This window comes from Stegostoma tigrinum, chromosome 2 (genome assembly GCF_030684315.1).
Source record: "Stegostoma tigrinum isolate sSteTig4 chromosome 2, sSteTig4.hap1, whole genome shotgun sequence".
NCBI classification, from domain to species: Eukaryota; Metazoa; Chordata; class Chondrichthyes; order Orectolobiformes; family Stegostomatidae; genus Stegostoma; species Stegostoma tigrinum.
Window position 1 is genome coordinate 106,855,756 of NC_081355.1, and position 19,661 is coordinate 106,875,416.

Consider the following 19,661-nt stretch of genomic DNA (forward strand, 5'->3'; position numbering starts at 1 on the left):
TTCAGGTCATGGGCATGGCCATGGGTACCCACATGGGCCACAGTTATAAGGCTGTAAGACATAGGAGTGGAATAAGGCCATTTGGCCCATCAAGTACACTCCACCATTTAATCATGGCTAATGGGCATTTCAACTCCACTTACCCGCACTCTCCCCGTAGCCCTTAATTCCTTGCGAGATCAAGAATTTATCAATCTCTGCCTTGAAGACATTTAACGTCCCAGCCTCCACTGCGCTCCATGACAATGAATTCCACAGGCCCACCACTCTCTGGCTGAAGAAATGTCTCCCCATTTCCATTCTAAATTGACCCCCTCTAATTCTAAGGCTGTGCCCACGTATCCTAGTCTCCCCACCAAATGGAAACAACTTCCCAGTGTCCACCCTTTCTAAGCCATGCATGATCTTGTAAGTTTCTATTAGATCTCCCAGGATCCTCAGCCGTTCATTGTATGTTAGGCCTACCATTCCAGGGATCATCCGTGTGAATCTCCACTGCACACGCTCCAGTGCCAGTATGTCCTTCCTGTGGTGTGGGGCCCAAAATTGGGCACAGTATTCTAAATGGGGCATAACTAGAGCTTTATAAAGTCTCGAAGCACATCGCTGCTTTTATATTCCAATCCTCTTGAGATAAATATGCCAGCCTCTTCATGGGGTATGTGGAACATTCCTTGTTCTAATCCTATTCGAGTATCCACGTGCAACTATTTCGCTGATATGTCAGTGATGTCTTCGGTGCTGCTTCCCTGTCTATTCCAGAATTGGATAAGTTCATCGATTTCACTTCCAATTTCTACCCTGTCCTCATTCTCATCTGGTCTATCTCTGACTCCTCCTTTCCCTTCCTTGACATCTCTGTTTTCATTTCTGGAGATGGACCACTAATATCCACTATAAACCCACTGACTCCCATAGCTACTTGGAGTATACGTCTTCACAGACTGCTTCTTGTAAAGACTCTATTCTCCCAGTTCCTTCATCTCCATCACACATGTTCTGATGATGCCAACTTTGACAAGGAGCCTCCAAATGTCCAGTTTCTTCCTCAACCGAGGATTTCACAGCACTGTTGTTGACGGGGCCCTCAACGGGTCTCGCCTGTCTCCCACCCTTCGACCTTCATCCTCTCTATCCCCTCCCACAACAGCGATAGGTTACCCCATGTCCTTACCTACCACCCCACCAGTATCCACAGCCAGAAGATCATTAGCCACTATTTCCACGCCATTGCCAGACACATATTTCCCACCCCTGTTGCCTGCCTTTTGCAGGGTCATTATCTCCAGGACACCCTGGTCCAGTCTTTCTTCACTCCTAACATTCCCCCATAGCACCTTCCACTGTAACTGGCCAAAGTGCAATACCTGTCCATTTACCTCCTCAATCCTCAGTATCCAAGGCCCCAAACATGCCTTCCAGGTGAAGCAGCATTTTACTAGCATTTCTACACAATCTAGTCTATTGCTGCTCACAATGTGCTCTCCTGTACACTGGAGAAATGAAGTGTAGACTGGGTCATCACTTTGCAGCTTCCAGTTACCTGCCGCTTTGACACACCACCCTGTTCCCTGGCCAACATCTCTGTCCTAGGCTTGTTGCAGAGTTCCAGTGAAGCTCAGCACAAGCTGAAAGAGCAACCCCTAATTTTCTGCTTGGGGACCTTGCAGCCGTCCGGACTCAATATTGCCTTCAATTATTTTATGGCCTGAACTCCCCCATGTCCGAGCTCCCTACCCTACACACCAGGCCTTGTTATCACACAGTCTGCCATTGTGCACCACCTATCGTTTGCCACTAATAGTCCCCATTAACAGCTATTCACCCCCCTAGCCAGATTGTTATCCATTCCTTTGTCTGTCCAACTGTTCTTCTGTCTCTTTGGGCTCAATCCCCACCTATTGTTTATTCCTGAACTCCCTCCCCCACCCTATCTTCTGCATATAAAGGAACATTTTCCCAGCTATAAGACAACAAAGTGTGAAGCTGGATGAACACAGCAGGCTAAGCAGCATCTCAGGAGCACAAAAGCTGACGTTTTGGGCCTAGACCCTTCATCAGAGAGCTCCTGAGATGCTGCTTGGCCTGCTGTGTTCATCCAGCTTCACACTTTGTTATCTTGTATTCTCCAGCATCTGCAATTCCCATTATCACTGATACAATTTTCCCAGCTATCATCAGTTCTGTGGAAGGGTCATTGGACCCAAAACATTAACACTGATTTCTCTTCACAGATGCTGCCAAACCTGCTGAATTTTTCCAGCAATTTCTGTTTTTTGTAGCACAGGAAGCATGTAAGTGTCCAGGGCTTTGCTGAGTTCACACCTTGAATACTGTGCACCATTTTTGTATCTATCTAAGAAAGGATATACGTGCATTAGTAATTAGATACAAAGAGGATTCACTAGATTGTATCCAGGGAAGAGAGGGTTGTTCCATGTTGAGCAGCTGGAATAATTGAGCTCCAAAATTTGGAAGACTGAAAGGTAGACTTATGGAAACATATCTGACTCTGAAAGGGCTTGACAAGATAGACACTGAAGTTTTTTTTAAAACTCTGGCTGGGGAATCTGGAACATGGAATACAGGCTAGTATATATTTTTCATTTAGAAATGAGGTGGGGAGAAATTTCTATACTCAGATGGTGGGGAACCTTTGGAATTTAATACCCTAGAGTGATGTGACACTTCATTGTTGATAATATTCAAGGCTGAGAGATTTTTAGTCTCTTAGAGATTTAATAAATTATGGGAAGGCAGAGTGGAGATGGAATTGAGGCAGAAGCTCAGTGATATTGTTGTACTTGGTTATATAGTGTTGGAACAGGCTTGAAGGGCTGTGTAGTCTACTCATGCTGCTGTTGTTTTTTATTCTTATGTTCAGAGTCTACTGCAATGGAATACATCTGCAAAGTTGCTATCATGTCAGCTGGCAAATGAGCTATCACTTCTCCTTGGTCTGGCACATTTGCCTGCTGATTCACCATATGCTGATCCCAACTCAGTGCCTGTCTCTGAGGTACATAGTGTGCCAGCATTTGAGCTGTCACCTGTGAACATATGATCAAGTGATTGGGTATCTTCTTTATTGCTTTGCTGCAGCTCTCTTTCTGTTCTTCCTTTGGCTCCTTTGTCTGAGTGGGCAACATTTAATAGGTGTCTGAAAGTTGAACAGCAGTATGGAAAAGATGAGTGAGGGAAAATGAGTGGACTGGGAAGCCAGAAGTCTCTGGTCACAATTTCTGAATTTTATACACCATTCCAGATAGTAGGATCAGTGTATGCTGTAATGAACTGTAATCTCAGTGTAAAAGTTATTTGGACTACACCATCGCTGAGCATGTTGAAATGCAAGTGAGTCTCTGTTCTTAACCAGTGCTTTCACCAGATTTAATGATAGAACCATGAGAAATTCCATGTCTTAATATCACTAAATCCTTACTTGGAAATATTCTACTGTTCAAACGATTTTGCTACCTTACAGTTTAGCAACAGCATCAAACTGCAACTTTGCAAAGTTTAGTGCATTTGAATTTGAATCTTCAAATGTGTCTTTCAGCAACTTCATTTTTTTCTTTTTTCAGCCTTCTTGAGCAGATTAAGAGCCCTCAAGTGAGAAAAGTGATAGGCATTCTTCAAGTTGCAAAGTCCAGGGCATTGAAACATTGGCGAAAACTGGTAATTTTCACCCTTCCTACTCAGTTGGTTAGCAAGTATACTGTACACTTTAAAAAAAAATCTATATACAGTAAGTATTGAGTATTTTTTTTCAGTAATATTCTGCTTTAGGAAATAAATTCCATCTAAGCATTGTTTCTCATTTTTCTTAGGACAGCAATATTACTGATGCAGCCAATGAAGCGAAGGATAATGTGAAATATCTGTACACGCTGGACAAATTCTTTGGGCCTCTTATGAAGTGTACACCTGTAAGTTTAATATTCAAATTCATTCTACTCCTCCGTAATATAAAATCATAAAATATTCACTGCTCAAAAGGACACAATTCACTCCACATGCTGGGTTTTCTGTAAAACAATCCAGTTAACTTCATTTCCCTGTTCTGTAGCTATCATCCTGCAAATTCATTTCCGGGACGCAATAACAGAAACTGGTGGAGAAATTCATCAGGTCTGGCAGCATCTGCGGGAAGAAAGCAGAGTTAATGATTCATGTCTGATGACTCTTCATCAGAACTGTTGCCACAAAAGAAAGTGGTATTTATAATGAAGCTGTAGTGGGGGGGGGGGGGGGGGGGAGGAACGTAGAGGTGAGCAGATGGTAGAGGTAGAGCGAATGGAGCCCAAAAAGAGAGAGACATGAAAAAGGTAGGTAAACAAGGATTTGGATAACAGGCCAGAACAGAAGAAAAGCTGAATAAGTGATAACAACAGCTAAGAGTGAGAAAATAGGTGCTGGAAAACTGTGCTGAATACAACTCAAGTAATGTGATAATGGGCCTGGGAACAAGTGTTTGCAGAACACCTCATCTGTCCACAAAAATGACCCGGTGTTTCCAATTGCCTGCCAATTTAACACACCATTGTATTCCCATGTCAACATTTCTGTCATGGCCTGTGCAGTGTTCCAGTGCTTCTCAGTGCTCAAAGGCATCATCTCATTTTACGTTTAGGACTCTGCAACCTATAGGACTTAACATCGAATTCAATAATTTTAGATCCTTATTTTACCTTTTTTGTTTCTTACCCATCACAAACCTGGGTCCTGTTATGAAATGGGTTGCTTTAACATAGTAACTCATTCTCACGTACTCCTGCACCTAATATCACATTATATGAGAGAGAGATATTATCACAATCTCTCGGTTATTATCGAGACCCATTATCTCAGTCTCAGGATTACCATTAATGCCACAAGGCCATCACATCCTCATTTACTTATTCCATCTTTCCCTTGCTTTTCTAAATCTTATATTGCAATGTTTAAGTTAAAGCTATTCATGATATGATGATTGCGTTAGAGACAGTCATGTACCAATGAAGACTATTATCAAAACATTCTCCCACGGACTCTACTTGGTCCACTCTGCCTATTGCATTCTCCAGTACCAGAGCCACAATGTCTCCTTCTTAGTTGGACCAAATTGGGTCAAAGATGTTTGGTTTCATTTTAAATAACTTGGAAATCTAGTACATACTCCCAAGTTAATTAAATGCCTTTCCTGCCTCCAATTTCGTACCATTGAGTGCTGAAGATTTCATATCCATTGTAAAATACATCTTATGTTCTTTCAGGTCACCATGGTTGAACATATTGCCAATTTGATGAATAGTATTCGGATGATCCACAGCATCTCAAAGTATTACAACACATCAGAGCATATGACTTCTCTGTTTGTCAAGGTTACCAATCAGATGATTACCACATGTAAGAGGTATCTCTCCCAGAATGTTGAAAAATTCTGGGACCAAGACAGGTAATCATATCACCTATTGTTAAAGAGGTTTTTTTTTTATAGATAGCAAAGTTAGCTTGGCAAATTAAAAAATTTCAAGGCCAATTGTAGATCAAGTCAAATTCATAGGAAATCTCCCCGTGCTCTGCTGTAGCAACGCTTAATTCTAATTTCAGAGTATTGATACCTACTCAAACAACAACACATCACCTCCCCAACCAATTCCCATGTTCGCATATGCCAACTCATGTCAGCTAGCGCTCCAAATACTTTCATAGCCCCTTATAGACCCTCCACCAGATTAGTGCCAACATATAACCGTCACCATCGTACCTTTACCCCAATACCAACTTGGTACTAAGTCATGTCCTGCACTTACCACCTTTTCTTTTTTAGCCTCCATGTCTATTCATCCAATATCCAGCATGGGCAGACCACAGGAGCCATGCTAAAATTAAATAAAATAAATATTAAACTATCCGTTGCAAAACTCACTAAAAACACCTCTCGTTTATGATAGGCTACTACATATATTTTTATCCCCTCGCGTGCTTAGTTCCTAATTAAAAACAAACATTTGTACTCACATTAAAGACTACTAACAATTTAGTAACCTTTTTGAGCAGCCAATCTAATAATTTAGTAACCTTTTTGAGCTGCCAATCACACTGTGAACCTAAAGTTATCCAGTACTGTATTTTCTGCCATTGTAATAATGGTGGGTTGTGGAAAACAGTCAAGAGTTGAAGCTAATGATAGCACTTGATGTTATGTTAACCAAGATCTATTGCAATTGCTAGAACTGATTTGCTTCAAGTTTAAGATGCAAGCAGATAGTTTTTATTCTCAATTTCTAAAAGGCAAGGGATGTATATAACTTGACAGCTTAACTTTCAGCACAGGCCCTATCTGTCCTTTGAGGTTTTTATGTCTAATCTAAAAATTCATAACAGTGAAGTATTTGAGCATTGCTCCAGTGAATATGGGGTCTGTTTGAATTTAACATTGATTTAATATAGCCCTGTTCAGTTTGGCATTTCAGTGTGAGTTATATCCTACCCCAATTACCTTCTCCAACCCCAGAAAAAAAAAAAATTCGGACAGATTTTGGGGCAGGAGCCTAAATCTGGAGCCCCACCCACCATTTTGGATACATAAAAATCCAAGTCAAGGTGTAAGGGATAGAAGTAATCCGAGACTAATGCCTTCCTTTTTTGTGTTAAATCAATCCTAGCCACGAATTCAGGCTGTACATTTACTGTACTGCCCTGTGAGTTTGAAGATGCAAAAGCTTTCAATATGCAGAAAGTTGGAAATTACAATTACTTTATTTCAAGAGAGACTAATTCACTATTTAAACTTGTTCTAGTTCGGCAACCTTTATTCTTAAAAATATGATAAACTTTTGCTGAAGAATTTAGTGGTACTCTCACTGATGTATTTCACCCTGCTTTAGACCTTGTGTAACAAAAAGAAGTTACTTCCTCCTTGTTTTTGTGTGCAAGTGCTTTGAATCTATAACTTAAATGAGGTGAACTGCTTACAGATTAACAAATACCCATGGAGCTCTCATCCTGTTGGCTACGGCTCAATGAACAGTCTACACAGTCTTACAATCTTTGGGCATTGGATTTCCTTTTGCTTCAGTCTGAATCTGCACATGTTGGTCATTAAATATTTATTTGAATCAAGTGTAGTCTGTCTTGTTGATATTTGTAATATCTGATATCAGAGGATCAATGACAAGAACTTTCATACTTCACAGCTTGTAATTTTGAATTGCAAGTTTTCCACCAAAATCACTTACAAAGTAAAATGCCACCCAATGGAGCTGAGTTTGAGTTTGATTTATTGGTGTCACATGCACTGAGGTAGACTGGAAAGTTTTTTTTTTGTGTGCTCTACGGGCAGATCGTACCATACAAAGTACATCAGAGTAGTACGACAGAGTGCAGAATACAGAGTTACAGCGACAGAGAAGGTGCAGAGAGAGAAAGATCAGAATTAACATTTAGGAGGTCCATTCAAAAGTCTGATAACAGCAGGGAAGAAGCTGTTCTTGAATCTGTTCATATGTGTATTCAAACTTTTAAAACTACTGCCCAATGAAAGAGAGTGGGCATGAGCATACCTTAATGGGAGGAGTCTTTGATTATGTTGGTCACTTTCCCAAGGCAGTGGGAAGTATAGCTGGAGTCAATGGATAGAAGGTTGGTTCGCATGATGGACTGGGCTATGTTCATGACTCTGTGTAGCTTCTTGCAGCCTTGAGAAGAGCAGTTATAAAACCACGCTGTGATATACCCAGATAGGATGCTTTTGATGCACGGATAATGCATTGCAAATACAATGTCGCAAGTCTGGTGGCCATTACTGTGCTGAATTTTAGAATGATATGTGATGATACTGGAAACAAATGTGGACTTCTTAAATTAAACGAAACATTCTTGATAAGCATTAATGAAATGTTTCTATTTATTCCTAGTTTGGTATTAGCTCATAATTTAAAATATGAAAATAAATCATCAGTTACACTCAGACCATATGTGAGCTTAAGTAATGTAAATTGTATAAGATCCTCAGTAAATTTGAGAGAGCAACCAAATTATACAGTTCAAACTTGAACATGTAGTAATTTACCTGTTTATGTAAAATAAACACAAATTCTGGAAGCATTCAGCAGATCTAGAAGCATTGTGGAGAGACAACTAAATCAATAGTCCAATTTTATCTCCATTTTTGCTCAAAATCCATTCATTTATGCAAAGGTAAAAGTTTGCCCAACATTTCAAGTTGCTGATCCCTCATCATAACTGGAACTGAATAGAGATCTGCCAGAGTTTATAAGCAAGGCAGGCTCAAATAAAGGATTGACAAACTGAAATATTAGCACAATTTTGGCATGGGTTATTTCAGTGAGCCAGATGGCTGGTTTGCAATGTAGAATGATTCCAATAGTGTGCAGGTTCCATCCTGTACTGGTTCAGGTCATTGTGAAGGTATCTTGCCTGAGGTGTAGTCAGCTTCAGTTTTTTCTCTCTCAAGGGAGAGCAGCCTCTGGTGATTTTCATAGATGCTCCCAGATATGAGTGTTTCTAGAATTTTTGTTCTTATTTCAGATTTCCCAGCATCCAGACCACTTTCTTCATATTCAATTATTTGTCTGACTGGTAGCTCCAATTGAACTGAGTTGCTAGTTAATCAAATTAGTGAAGCACAAGTAACTTTGTCTTTTTCTGGGTGCTTATTAGCTGCAACTATGCAAATGCAAGATTTGGCTAGAACCTTTGAAAATGCTTCTGGCCAGATTTTCAAAGGTATTGGTCCTTTATTTTTGGCAGGTGGAAACTAGGTGTAAATGCCTTCACCCATTTTGAACAGATCCATGTTTTGCTGATAGGGGAAAATAAGTGAGGCATGGTTCACGCAGGAAGGAAAACAGAATTTATTGGGACCATTTAAACTTAGTGCTGAGATTACAAACCCCAGATTCATAAATTTATGGAAAATAATTCACTAAATCAAAGCATTGTTACAATACTGAAGGAAGCCATTCATGTCATTGCATCCGCACTGCTGCTCATCATTCCTCTTGGCAGTGGTTAAAGTCCACAACAGCACTAGGATTTGAACATTTTGAAATGAACCACCCATAAAACATTTTTTTTTAAAAAAGATTGAGTTCTGAATCTTTTTTTTAAAAAAAGCTTCTGCTAGGTCAATTTGATAAACAGGCCATTTGGTATAGGATAGAAAAAAAATCATCTACTTGTGTAGCTTCAGTAGAGTACTTTGATGATTTCCCAAAGTTGTATTACTAAGATATTCTAAATACTTGGTTTGGTTTTAAAACCTACTGTTATTTTAAGAGGATTCTGACTTCACAGTTTGATCATCAGTTTCATTGAGCAATAACCTGCTCAGTGACACGCAGTTGGATTCTATTAGGGCCTCTTAGCTCTTGCTTCTGGTTCAAAATAGACAAGAGAGATCTCTAAAGATGAATTGAAAGTGACTGACCTTGACACCAAGGCAACAATGTGAGATATGAAGGAAGCATAACAAAACTACAGCCAATGTGAGTCAGGGAAAAGACATCTTCTGATTTGGTACAATAATTATCCAAAAGATAGTTGTAGTTTTTGGAGGTCAGTAATCTCAGCACTGATACATCACTGCAGGAATTCTGGGAATAGGCCCAACCATAGCCAACATGTTTGTGTAATGTTCAGCAGCTTTTATAGTGTTTCAGATACTGAAGTTGTCTACATCCAAGTGCAACTAGATCTGGACAATATCCAGATTTATGCTGACAAGTGACAAATATGCCGCATGACTGTCAGGCAATGACCATTTCCAATAAGAGAGAATCTAGCCATCTCCCCTTGACATACAATGGGATTATTAACATTCTTGGGGTTGACCAGAAACTGAACAGGAGGAGCTATATAAATGCAATGACTACAAGAGCAGGTCAGATGCTACAAGTGTTTATTCATTCAGAGGGTGTAGCCATTGTTGGCTAGGTCAGCAGTTATAGCCCATCCCTAATTGCAAAGAAGGCAATTAAGAGATAATCACATTGCATGGGCATGGACTTGTGTAGGTCAGACCAGATATGATCAGCAGTTTCCTTCTCTAGGAAACACTAGTGAACCAGATAGGTGTTTTATTCCCCCGAAAATCAGCTCTGCTTGGCATCTTAGATTAATAGTCCAGTGATAATACCACTGGACCAATATCCACCAACCCACCACCCCACCTGCACTACCCTCTCCCACCCCACCATAGTGAGTAGCTCACCTCCTAACTCCTCAAAACCATGTACAAGGCACAAGTCAGAAGTTTAATGAAATATGGTCCACTTGCATATGTAAATACAGCTCCAACAACACTAAAGAAGCTCCACACATTCCAGCTCAAAGTTCCTGCTTGGGTTGTACTCTAAACGTCACCTTCAAATTTTCATTCCCTCCACTACTAATGCATAGTGGCAGTATTGTAGACCAGCTACAAGATGCACTGCAACAATTCACTAAGATACCTTCAGTAGCACATTCCAAATTCACTACCTATATCAGCTAGAAGGGCAAGGACAGCAGATTCATTTGAACATCACCAACTGCAAGTCTCCCTCCAAGTCACATATGATTCTGACTTGGAATGTTATTGCCGTTCCTTCACTGTTGTTGGGTCAATCTTGGAACTCACTTCCTAGCAATACTGTAGGCCTATTCAATATCCATTTTAAGTATTGCTAATGTATGTTTCATGAATGCTTAAATGACAATTTTTACTCAAAGTTTTCTGATCAATTTAAAGATCACACTAAAAACCTGCGTGGAATGTTTGTAAGTAGTTGATTTGGGTAAATTTATAATCTGTGTCACATTCCTATAAACACAAAGAAATGCAACAATATTTTTCTTATTATTCATTTCAGGCAGGAACTACTGAAGAAAATTAAGAACTGCATTCAACTAAATGTTGAGTACCAAAAACATTTTCAACGAATCAGGGAGAAACTTCGTGAAAATCCACAGGAGAGACAGTTTGAATTTAGGTAAGAGTCTCCCTTTTATTGCAAAATTTCTTAGACTTTATTTCAAATGTATTTATACCCTAACATTGCTTCCTCTTCCACATTATAATTGGTTCTGGTTTAAATCTTTTGCGCCACACGACATTCCCTACTCTTGAAGGTATGGATTCAGGCAGCTTACTGTTAATATGAGCTAACCCTGTTTCAACTAAAGACTTAAAGTAACCATAATGTGTTTTAACGTATAAGTTTTGTGCATGCCCTTTGTTTCCTGAAAATTTCATTCTTACTGCTTGAGGCACATTTCCATTTGTGGCATACTTATCATACCTACACATTGTCATAAAACAGAGGTTGACCGTATTCTGCGAACTAAAGCTGAAAGAGGAGCACCTTGCCCTATAATGTGTAAAAGAAGTGTGAAAAGTGGTGTAACCTGCCCTTCAGCAACTTCTAGTAGTTAAATAAAATAAATCCCTGGCACTCACTTTACAATCAACAGGTAACAATTTATTTACCTAACTCTAACAATGAAGAAATTAACTAAACTATTAACAACCCAAATAAACTCCTTCCAACTACAAAGTATTCCCGAATAAAGCATGATTCTAATAGTATGCTATTTCAATAAATAAAAGTCCCACTTACATAAAATAAAATTAGAATTTAGTCTCTTGAAATTAGAGCCAGGTGATGAGTCTCCAGAATGTTCTTTGTGTTCTCTGTCAATTCTTCTGTCATGAATGCCTTCTGTGTTGATTCTTCTGTCAAGAATTTTAGCTAGTTATGCCATTGGCACTTTTGTTATTTACATGGTGTTTTAGACATGGAGGAGTCTTTGAAAGCCAATGATTCTGTTTTGAGAGCTGAGGGCTGTTAGCTCTGGTGGATGGTAGTTAGCTCTCTGGAGTTTTGCCCAACTGCTTCTTTCTCTTATACCCTTGATGACATATCAATTTTCTTACAATTGGATTGGTCCAATGTTGTCAAAATGATCAATTTTGAATTTAATTCGTTTTTGGTATCTAAGTGCCTGATTTAAAATAATTGGCTAAATTTGAAAATTGTTGTCTTGGTAAACTGCTGTTTAGCCTGATAACTGTATGGCCTTTTGATACAATTATTTCAATTTGGCTACTCTCCGTGTACTTGCAAACTTTCAAGCTGCTGCTCACAGGCATCCATTTTAAATCTCTAAGCATATATAAAGCACATAATCTTTTAAAGGGTACGCACAATGCTCTCCCCACCCCCAGCTTTTTACAAATACTAAATTCAACTTACTGCTTCCCAATCCATAAGTACTCTACCCAAATTTTGCAACAACACATCAACAAATACTTTAGTGCACTGTACTAAATTAAACATTGAAATGTACTTGAGACTTAACAGCATCTAATCAAACTTCAGCCAGGATTTGTATACAACTATAATGGTGAGAAATTGAGTTTAGGATGAGATATAAGACAATGGTTATACTGCAAAAACATAAGACCGTGACAAGTAGTGCCTACTTGTTCAGATCTTGCAGTATGGCTGGTATGCATGATCATTCTTGGTGCCCTTTTTAACTTCTCAAACCCCTGATGAGTATTTCACTGGAATCTGCCTTCAGAGTACTTCTCTACAGCTTACTGTGTTGAATTTGCCCAAAGTTACTAACTTTATACTCTTTCTCAGAGGCAGTTATTTCAATGAATTATTGATACAGCTTTATGGTCCATTAAGATGTCCTTTATTTTAAAATATACTGTCCAGTGTCAAGTTCTTTGTGTAAGCCTTGAATTAAATATTTCACTTTTTAATGTCATTCATCTGTCATTAGCTACTTAAGATTTTTCACTCACCTACAACTTTCATCAACCACTCCTACCTGATCAATTTATTTGTCACGTCTCAAACTATTCCTCCATATCTAATTTCATCCTCCCAGAACTACTCCATCTCTAGTACCAAACTAATTCCCAAAGTCATTCATTAAGTAAGTTATTTATGTCCAGGGCTGTTCATAAGACCTGCTATTAAGTTATTTATATCCAAGCAATTCAGTTATTTTTATTCCTTATCAAACTTTCAAACCATGATATTCTTCATTAAAAACCACTCTATTCTGCTGTTAAAATAAATTAGCTGGTTTGCTTCAGCAAGCATCTTAATTAAGGGAGTTTTAAATGAAGACCAGGGGCCAGTTAGCTCAGTTAATTAGATAGCTAGTGTGCAGATCAGGATTGTGCCAACAGTGTGGATTTGATTACAGCTTTTGTGCTCCTAAGATGCTGCTTGTCCTGCTGTGTTCATCCAGCTCTACACTTTGTTATCTTGGATTTGATTACAGTCTGGCTGAAGTAGAGCTGTGAACACCCCCCTCACCTGCCCCTGAGTGTGGAAGGCAATGGTAATCCAACACTAAAAAACTGCCAGGAAATGGATCAGGATGAATGTCAGCATTCAATAAGTAGGGGACTTAACTTCAGTTAGAGTAAATTTGCCATGATGTGAAATAAAAAGCCTAGCAAAAGCCTGTATATGGACTTGTAAAATTTTTTAAAAATATTTACCAGTTTCTCTCCCGGTATTCAAGAGGCTTTGTCTGCCTTTGGGTGTCTTTCCAGGTTAGCCATTATTCCATAGGACAGTTTTCCCACTATTGTTGTTTCAGTGGAAATGATACACTAAGCAATTCCAGGGGAAGAAATTTATTGGGTCATTAATGACAGCCACATGGGCCTTCACAAGCCAATCCTACTTATCAGTAAGCGACCGTGTATCTTGTGCACATGTTATTTTAAGATGATTTAATATCTGACCCTATAAAACTATCACACAAAGTGAAGACAGAAAATATTAGAAATGATTATCAGATTTGGCAGCATCTTTGGAGAGAGAAAGTTAATGCTACAGGTTGATGACCTTTCATTAATTTGAATCTATGGAGGAAAATTCTTATGTGGTGAATATTAACCCAGAACTTTCTGCCCACCAAAAGGTGCTGGAAGTAGAAACAAGGAAGGAGCAGAGAAAAGAAAATAGATGAGTACATGAAGGAAATAAACCAGACGGTCTATGGGATTTGACTTGGGGGGTGAGCACGTGTAGGACAGATGGTTTGCTTTGAAGAGAGTCAGCACAGTCTCATAGGTTCTTAAGAGTGATCTAACTCTAGTGATACTTACAGTGACAGATCACAGCTTCCATAAGTGGTGCCTTTGATTTACCTCTGCTTAGGCTGAGTTTGTGGCAGAGCTATGCTAAGTTTTGGATTTATTGTTTGAAAACTGGTGCTTAAAGCCAGGTAGTACATAATAACTGTTGCCAAAGATATGGGCACTATGGTTGCTATACCTCCAGGCCTGCAGCATGAGATGGAGCAGAGGCAGCAGAGAGGGAAATATTTGTGAAGAGGGGTGAGGAAGACAGTTCTACATAGAAAAGTGCAACCATGAAAGCTTTTTTTAGGAGCACATATTCCTGAACAGGAGATCAGTACTGAGGTGATTAAAGTTCAACAAAGAGGTTGTTACTGAACTTGGACCACATCTCGTAATTCAGCCTGGATCCTCACCTATTGGTGCCATTCTGCCAATGCCTTTATCAGCGGCTCAAATGCAGTTAAGCTGAGGGCGCAGCATGTTTGTGTTCTGGTGCCACATTCATTCCTATGTGCTGGTCATATTCTAATAATCAGTTGCCATACAAAACAACTCAACTACCAGGACAGCCTGCAAACTGTTTTGAACATTGATCTGTGGTTGCAGTACTTTGAGCCTGTCTGACAGTAAGCATGAATCTCGTGACTTCCAACTGAGCTTCCCCTGCAGCACTGATGTGATGGATGGCTTCTGCCTGTGATGCAGTGGCTATCGGAGCTTCAGCATCACTTGGTCTATTTGTGCTGTAATAGAGTTGGAAAGAATGGCATCCCAGCTGTGTGCAATTCCCTTCCATTCTCTCTGACTGTGACAGCAGGCTGTCTGATAGACCAGCCAAGGTGCTGAGTTGCTTGCTTCAATCATTTGAATGAGGAGGGAGCATGGGATTTACATGCTGCCCACTGCCACAGCAATATGGACAGTTTATGATTGGGGCCCCATTGCCAAGGAACAACATGGACCAATTTTTAAAGGTTGTTGCAATTTTAAAAAAATGCAAAGTCTAAGCAATGGAAAATTACTTCCTTAATCACAGCTATTTATAAAATGCTGTGACAAATTACACATTATTTTTGTCCAAGATGAATTATTTATCAGATCAAGCTAAATGATTCTGAAGTTGTAGAGCATGTAAGTTGCAGTTTGGTACACTGAATGCATTAAATAGTGCCTGCAGCTTTTTCCTGTGGAATACAGAGTAGTTAATCTATGGTAACATTGATTGAATGCAGAGCTATTAATGTATCAATCCAATTAGAAGTGTCTTGAATTGTTGTCTGTAGTGTAATCCTGAATTAATGGCTTTATCACAATGGTTGGATCAGTAGGTTTCTTGTAAAATTGTTAATGCTGTTCAAATTTATACATTCCATGTTTCTGCCATATAAAGCATCTCATGAAAGAAGTTGGTTTTGTTGACACTATGTCTGAGATGGAGCCCATTTTTGGCTGTGAGAACAACAGGGCCATGATTTCCTACTTTGATGGACAGCTCTGTAGTTAGTAGCTTTCAATTGCAGGTTTGTACTGGGTTATCTGCACACTTAGCTCAAAAGTAAGACTGATGCCATGAAAGATAGAAGTCTGGCTGGAGAATTTCATTGTAAACTAAATTGCTGAGGTAGTTGTAAACGTATCATCATTATTGTCATATTTAAGTGTCAACGACGACTTAAGATTTAGTGGAAAAGAAGTTTAATCATTATGTCTACTGTGTTTATTGATCTCTTTGGCACTCAGGGAATCTATCAAATAGTTTATAACCTGAGCCGTTGTCTAAGTATTGTTCCTTCTAGCTTAGATCTGAGTTCGGGTTGTAACTGAGGCTTGGTAGTTTGAAGCCCAAATAATTTTATCTCCTGAGACTCATTTAAATTTCAGCATGTGTCATGATTCACTTTAAAACTTAGGTCTAGCTCCCGTGAAATTCAGTGTCAGCACTTTGACAATGGTGGCAGGAGGTCACTGTAAGGGACCAAGATAAATGGAATTTTAGATGGAGTTCATGCATGCCCAGCACAGGGTAACACAAGGACTCCTTGTGGGGCTTAGTGGTGTGGCCTTCCCTGCCAACAAGGAAACATCTATATATTTTTAATACTGGTCCTCTTCTTTTCCGGGCGGAGTGGGCACCCCCACATCCTGGGGTTAAAATTGAGTCATGGTTCAAGCGGCACCATTGGCTGAATGTGTTATGTTTTAATGCTGGGAAAGAAGAAAGCGTACAGGTGGAAAACTACCTGGCAAAAGATAAATGGTGAACAAAGCCAGTGCTCACAAACCTCACTGCGAAGCCTCTTCCAGGGATGCCTAACCTGAAGAAGTTACCACCTCACTGCAGAGCCAGTGCTGAGCTGTTTTTTGTCAATCGACAATTTGCATTTTTATATGGCACCCTGCATGCCATGTTCTTGTCAAGCAAGACAGTTGGAGGTGGTGTTAACATCAGGCCTACAGAGATCACAATCTGTATTCCAATCAGCTGGAATTCAGTGGAAAGGATTCTTTGTTTGGCCTTGGGCTTTACTAGCTTTACCAAGAGGCTGGGCAGATAAGTGCACGCTCTGGCTAGTGTATTTGCCTAATTGTCAGTGAAACTGGATTTGAAAACACAAGTATTACATTTGCCCAGTGTCGTCAACGTGGCTAAATATTCCAAAATACATAACAGGGTGGGGCAAAGAGATTGAACCATAGTGCGGAAAAGAATGAGGACAGGTGATTGAAGCAGTAATTAAAGAGAGAGATTTTCAAGGGGTAAAAATGCAGCACCGTGCCACTGCAGCATTAGAAAAAAGATTCTTGAGCTTGATAAGGGGATGGATGAAACTCTCGCAGTAATACTAGAGCAGAAAGAGGGAGCTACACAAATTTCACACATGAATGGAAGATGTGAGATAAGATGCTGCACTTGCAGAGGTGCAGAGAAATCATAGAGTGAGAACAGTGATAAATAAGGACAAAGGATTGTGAAGTCAATATTCTTACAATGGAAGAGCCAGTGGAATTTGAAGTGGTAAGGATGTTAGGTGGACTTCTGGGTGATCTGAATTATTGTGGAACTTGAGGATGGCAAGGAGAGGACAGTATATATTTGAGTTTAGTGATTGCTTAACACAGACAACATGCATTTTCGTATGGCACCTTAAAATTAGTTAAACGCACAAAGTGCTTCACAGCGGCTTTAGTGAACAAAATTTGGTAAAAGGCATGAATGCAAATTTCAGCAAGATAGATCTTCAGTGAGAAGTGTAGAGAAAGGATCATGTTTATTCCATGAGAAGCTGATGATCTTGATGGATCAGATTTGGGGATTGAAGCTTGGCTTTGGCCAGTGAGTCCTGGAGATTGTGAACATTCGTAATCAGTTAAAGGATGGACTCATAATAGAAATGAAATGGCGCAGAACAGGTACAGAGCAGAATGGTAGTTGAGGTGCGCAGTTACTGGATGACTGTACTGTTATAAATTCATTCTCTGGACTGTATCAACCCATTGTTGATAACAGGATAAACAAGGGACGGATAACTTGGGATGGGTAATAAACACTGCCGACCAGCAATGCCAACATCCCATGAATGAATCATTAAAAGAACAGCAGATGCTGGAAATCTGAAACAAAAGCAAAAATTTCTGGAGAAACTCAGCAAATCTGGCAGCATCAGTGGAGAGAAAACAGTTTCAATATTTTGGATCTAGTGTCCTTTAGGCCACACAGACTTAAATGTAATGTATCATTTTAAAACATTCATAAGGAAAAGATATTGCTGGAACAAAATCTGTGTTAACAAGTGTGAGTTTAAATTGGAGCAAACCTAACTCAACGTCCATGAAAATTTAGATCACTGGATGCTTCAGAATTTTTTTGTAAACATATATTTTGCTTAGCAAATACATTAAACAGTGTATAAAATAATTTTAATAATTTTTGTTTATCACTTGTGGGAAACAGGACACATCCTTATGCATTCCTAGTGTGGTTTAATAGTTGTACCAGCAGACAAGCTATAAGCCTGTGGAATTTAAAGTGGAGATCAATAAATATACTGGTAACAAATAAAAACGTGATTTTTATAACTAGTTTAATGAATGATTTGATTTGAATGTCACATATATTAGTAAAGTAAACATAGTTTTCAGTCTGGTATTTTGTATCGTTTAGTTGTCCAGACCTGATAATTTTCATGTTTGCATTTTCTGATGGAAAATACTGCATTGAAAAATCACATTTTTACCAGAAGGGGGAGCACTTGGCACAAGAATAGGCATACAGTTCACTTTAGATATCGCAAAATGTTCATCCTTTTGAGTAAGAAACATGTTTTAATTTTTAATTTGACACAAAATAGTTACAACAAAGGAATTGGTCATAGTGCTAATGTAAGCGATTCATCATGGCCTTTTCAAAAATTACAAACACAAACAACAACCTTATATGAATTTAAGAAAATCCAGCCTTTGGGTTTTCCTATAAAACGTGAACATTAATCAATCATCATAAGCATACAAAAGAAATCCTTGCTAAACATGAAAGAGGTATCAAGTAAATTTAAAAGCTAAAATTAAATGCTAAACCCAGACGACCAACATCTTTGTATACAGTTTCAGACAAATAGCAAACAAAGCACGTCACTTTTGGTCATCGTCCTATCGGGTTTATCGCTAAAGTAACTGTTATCATTCATAAAACAACAGATACTGAACATATTGTATCGGTATTTAAGAAACAGAGACACATCAAGTGAAAATTTTCAAGAAGAATCATTGGATTCAAAACGTTAACTCTCTTTTCTCTCCACATATGTGGTTTTCCATCTTTTATTTTCAGACCACTTTAGAATCATCGTTACTGTTTTGTTTCATTACTCCAATTTATGTGATGAAAGTGATTGAAAAATATGATGTCTAGGAATGCATTTAAATGAAAATAGCCCAGTTGCAAAAGAGATATTTAAAATTGAATTTTAAATACTTCTTGGCAGATCTTTTAGAATACCATTAAACAAGAATTACTTTTCCTCATTATGACACATACATGGGGGCTCATAGGTTTACTCACAATTCATTCTAAGAGCTATAATGAATTGCAACCAATGGCCTGGAATTTGCATGAAGCAGGTGACGCTGCCGCTAGCTTGTAGACCTGCTTCAACCATTCATTTTTTCACACGTGGTAGAGGGGCATTGCAGGCTGGGTTGGCATTAATTGCCTATCCCTGTTTGCTCTTGAAGTAGTGATGTTGAGCTGCCTTCTTGAATGGCTGCAGTCCTTGTACACAATGTAGGCCCAACAACAATGAAGGAACCACAATATATTTCCTCTTCAAGATGATGAATAACTTGGAGACTAACTTACAATTGGTGGTGTTCCCATATATTAGATATCCTGGTCCTTCAAGATGGTAGGTGTTCAGGGTTTTGAAGGTGCTGTGACAGGATCTTTGGTGAATTTCTGCAGTGCATCTTGTACATGGTACACACTGCTGCTACTGAGCGTCAGTAAGTGGATGTTTTTGGATGCGGTGCCAATCAAGCCAGCTACTTTGTCTTGGAG

General features: G+C 39.1%; 1 protein-coding gene across 4 annotated transcripts in view; it reads left to right on the forward strand.

The window, feature by feature from the left end:
* The window catches only part of dnah5l (dynein, axonemal, heavy chain 5 like), a 384,422-nt gene that overhangs the window by 45,811 nt on the left and 318,950 nt on the right, over nt 1–19,661 (forward strand). For all 4 annotated transcript variants that reach the window (XM_048552307.2, XM_048552297.2, XM_048552277.2 and 1 more), the window contains 4 exons: nt 3,585–3,678; nt 3,831–3,929; nt 5,256–5,437; nt 10,860–10,979. In XM_048552307.2, the coding sequence (XP_048408264.2) occupies nt 3,585–3,678; nt 3,831–3,929; nt 5,256–5,437; nt 10,860–10,979 (495 nt within the window). The remainder of the gene's footprint in view (nt 1–3,584; nt 3,679–3,830; nt 3,930–5,255; nt 5,438–10,859; nt 10,980–19,661) is intronic.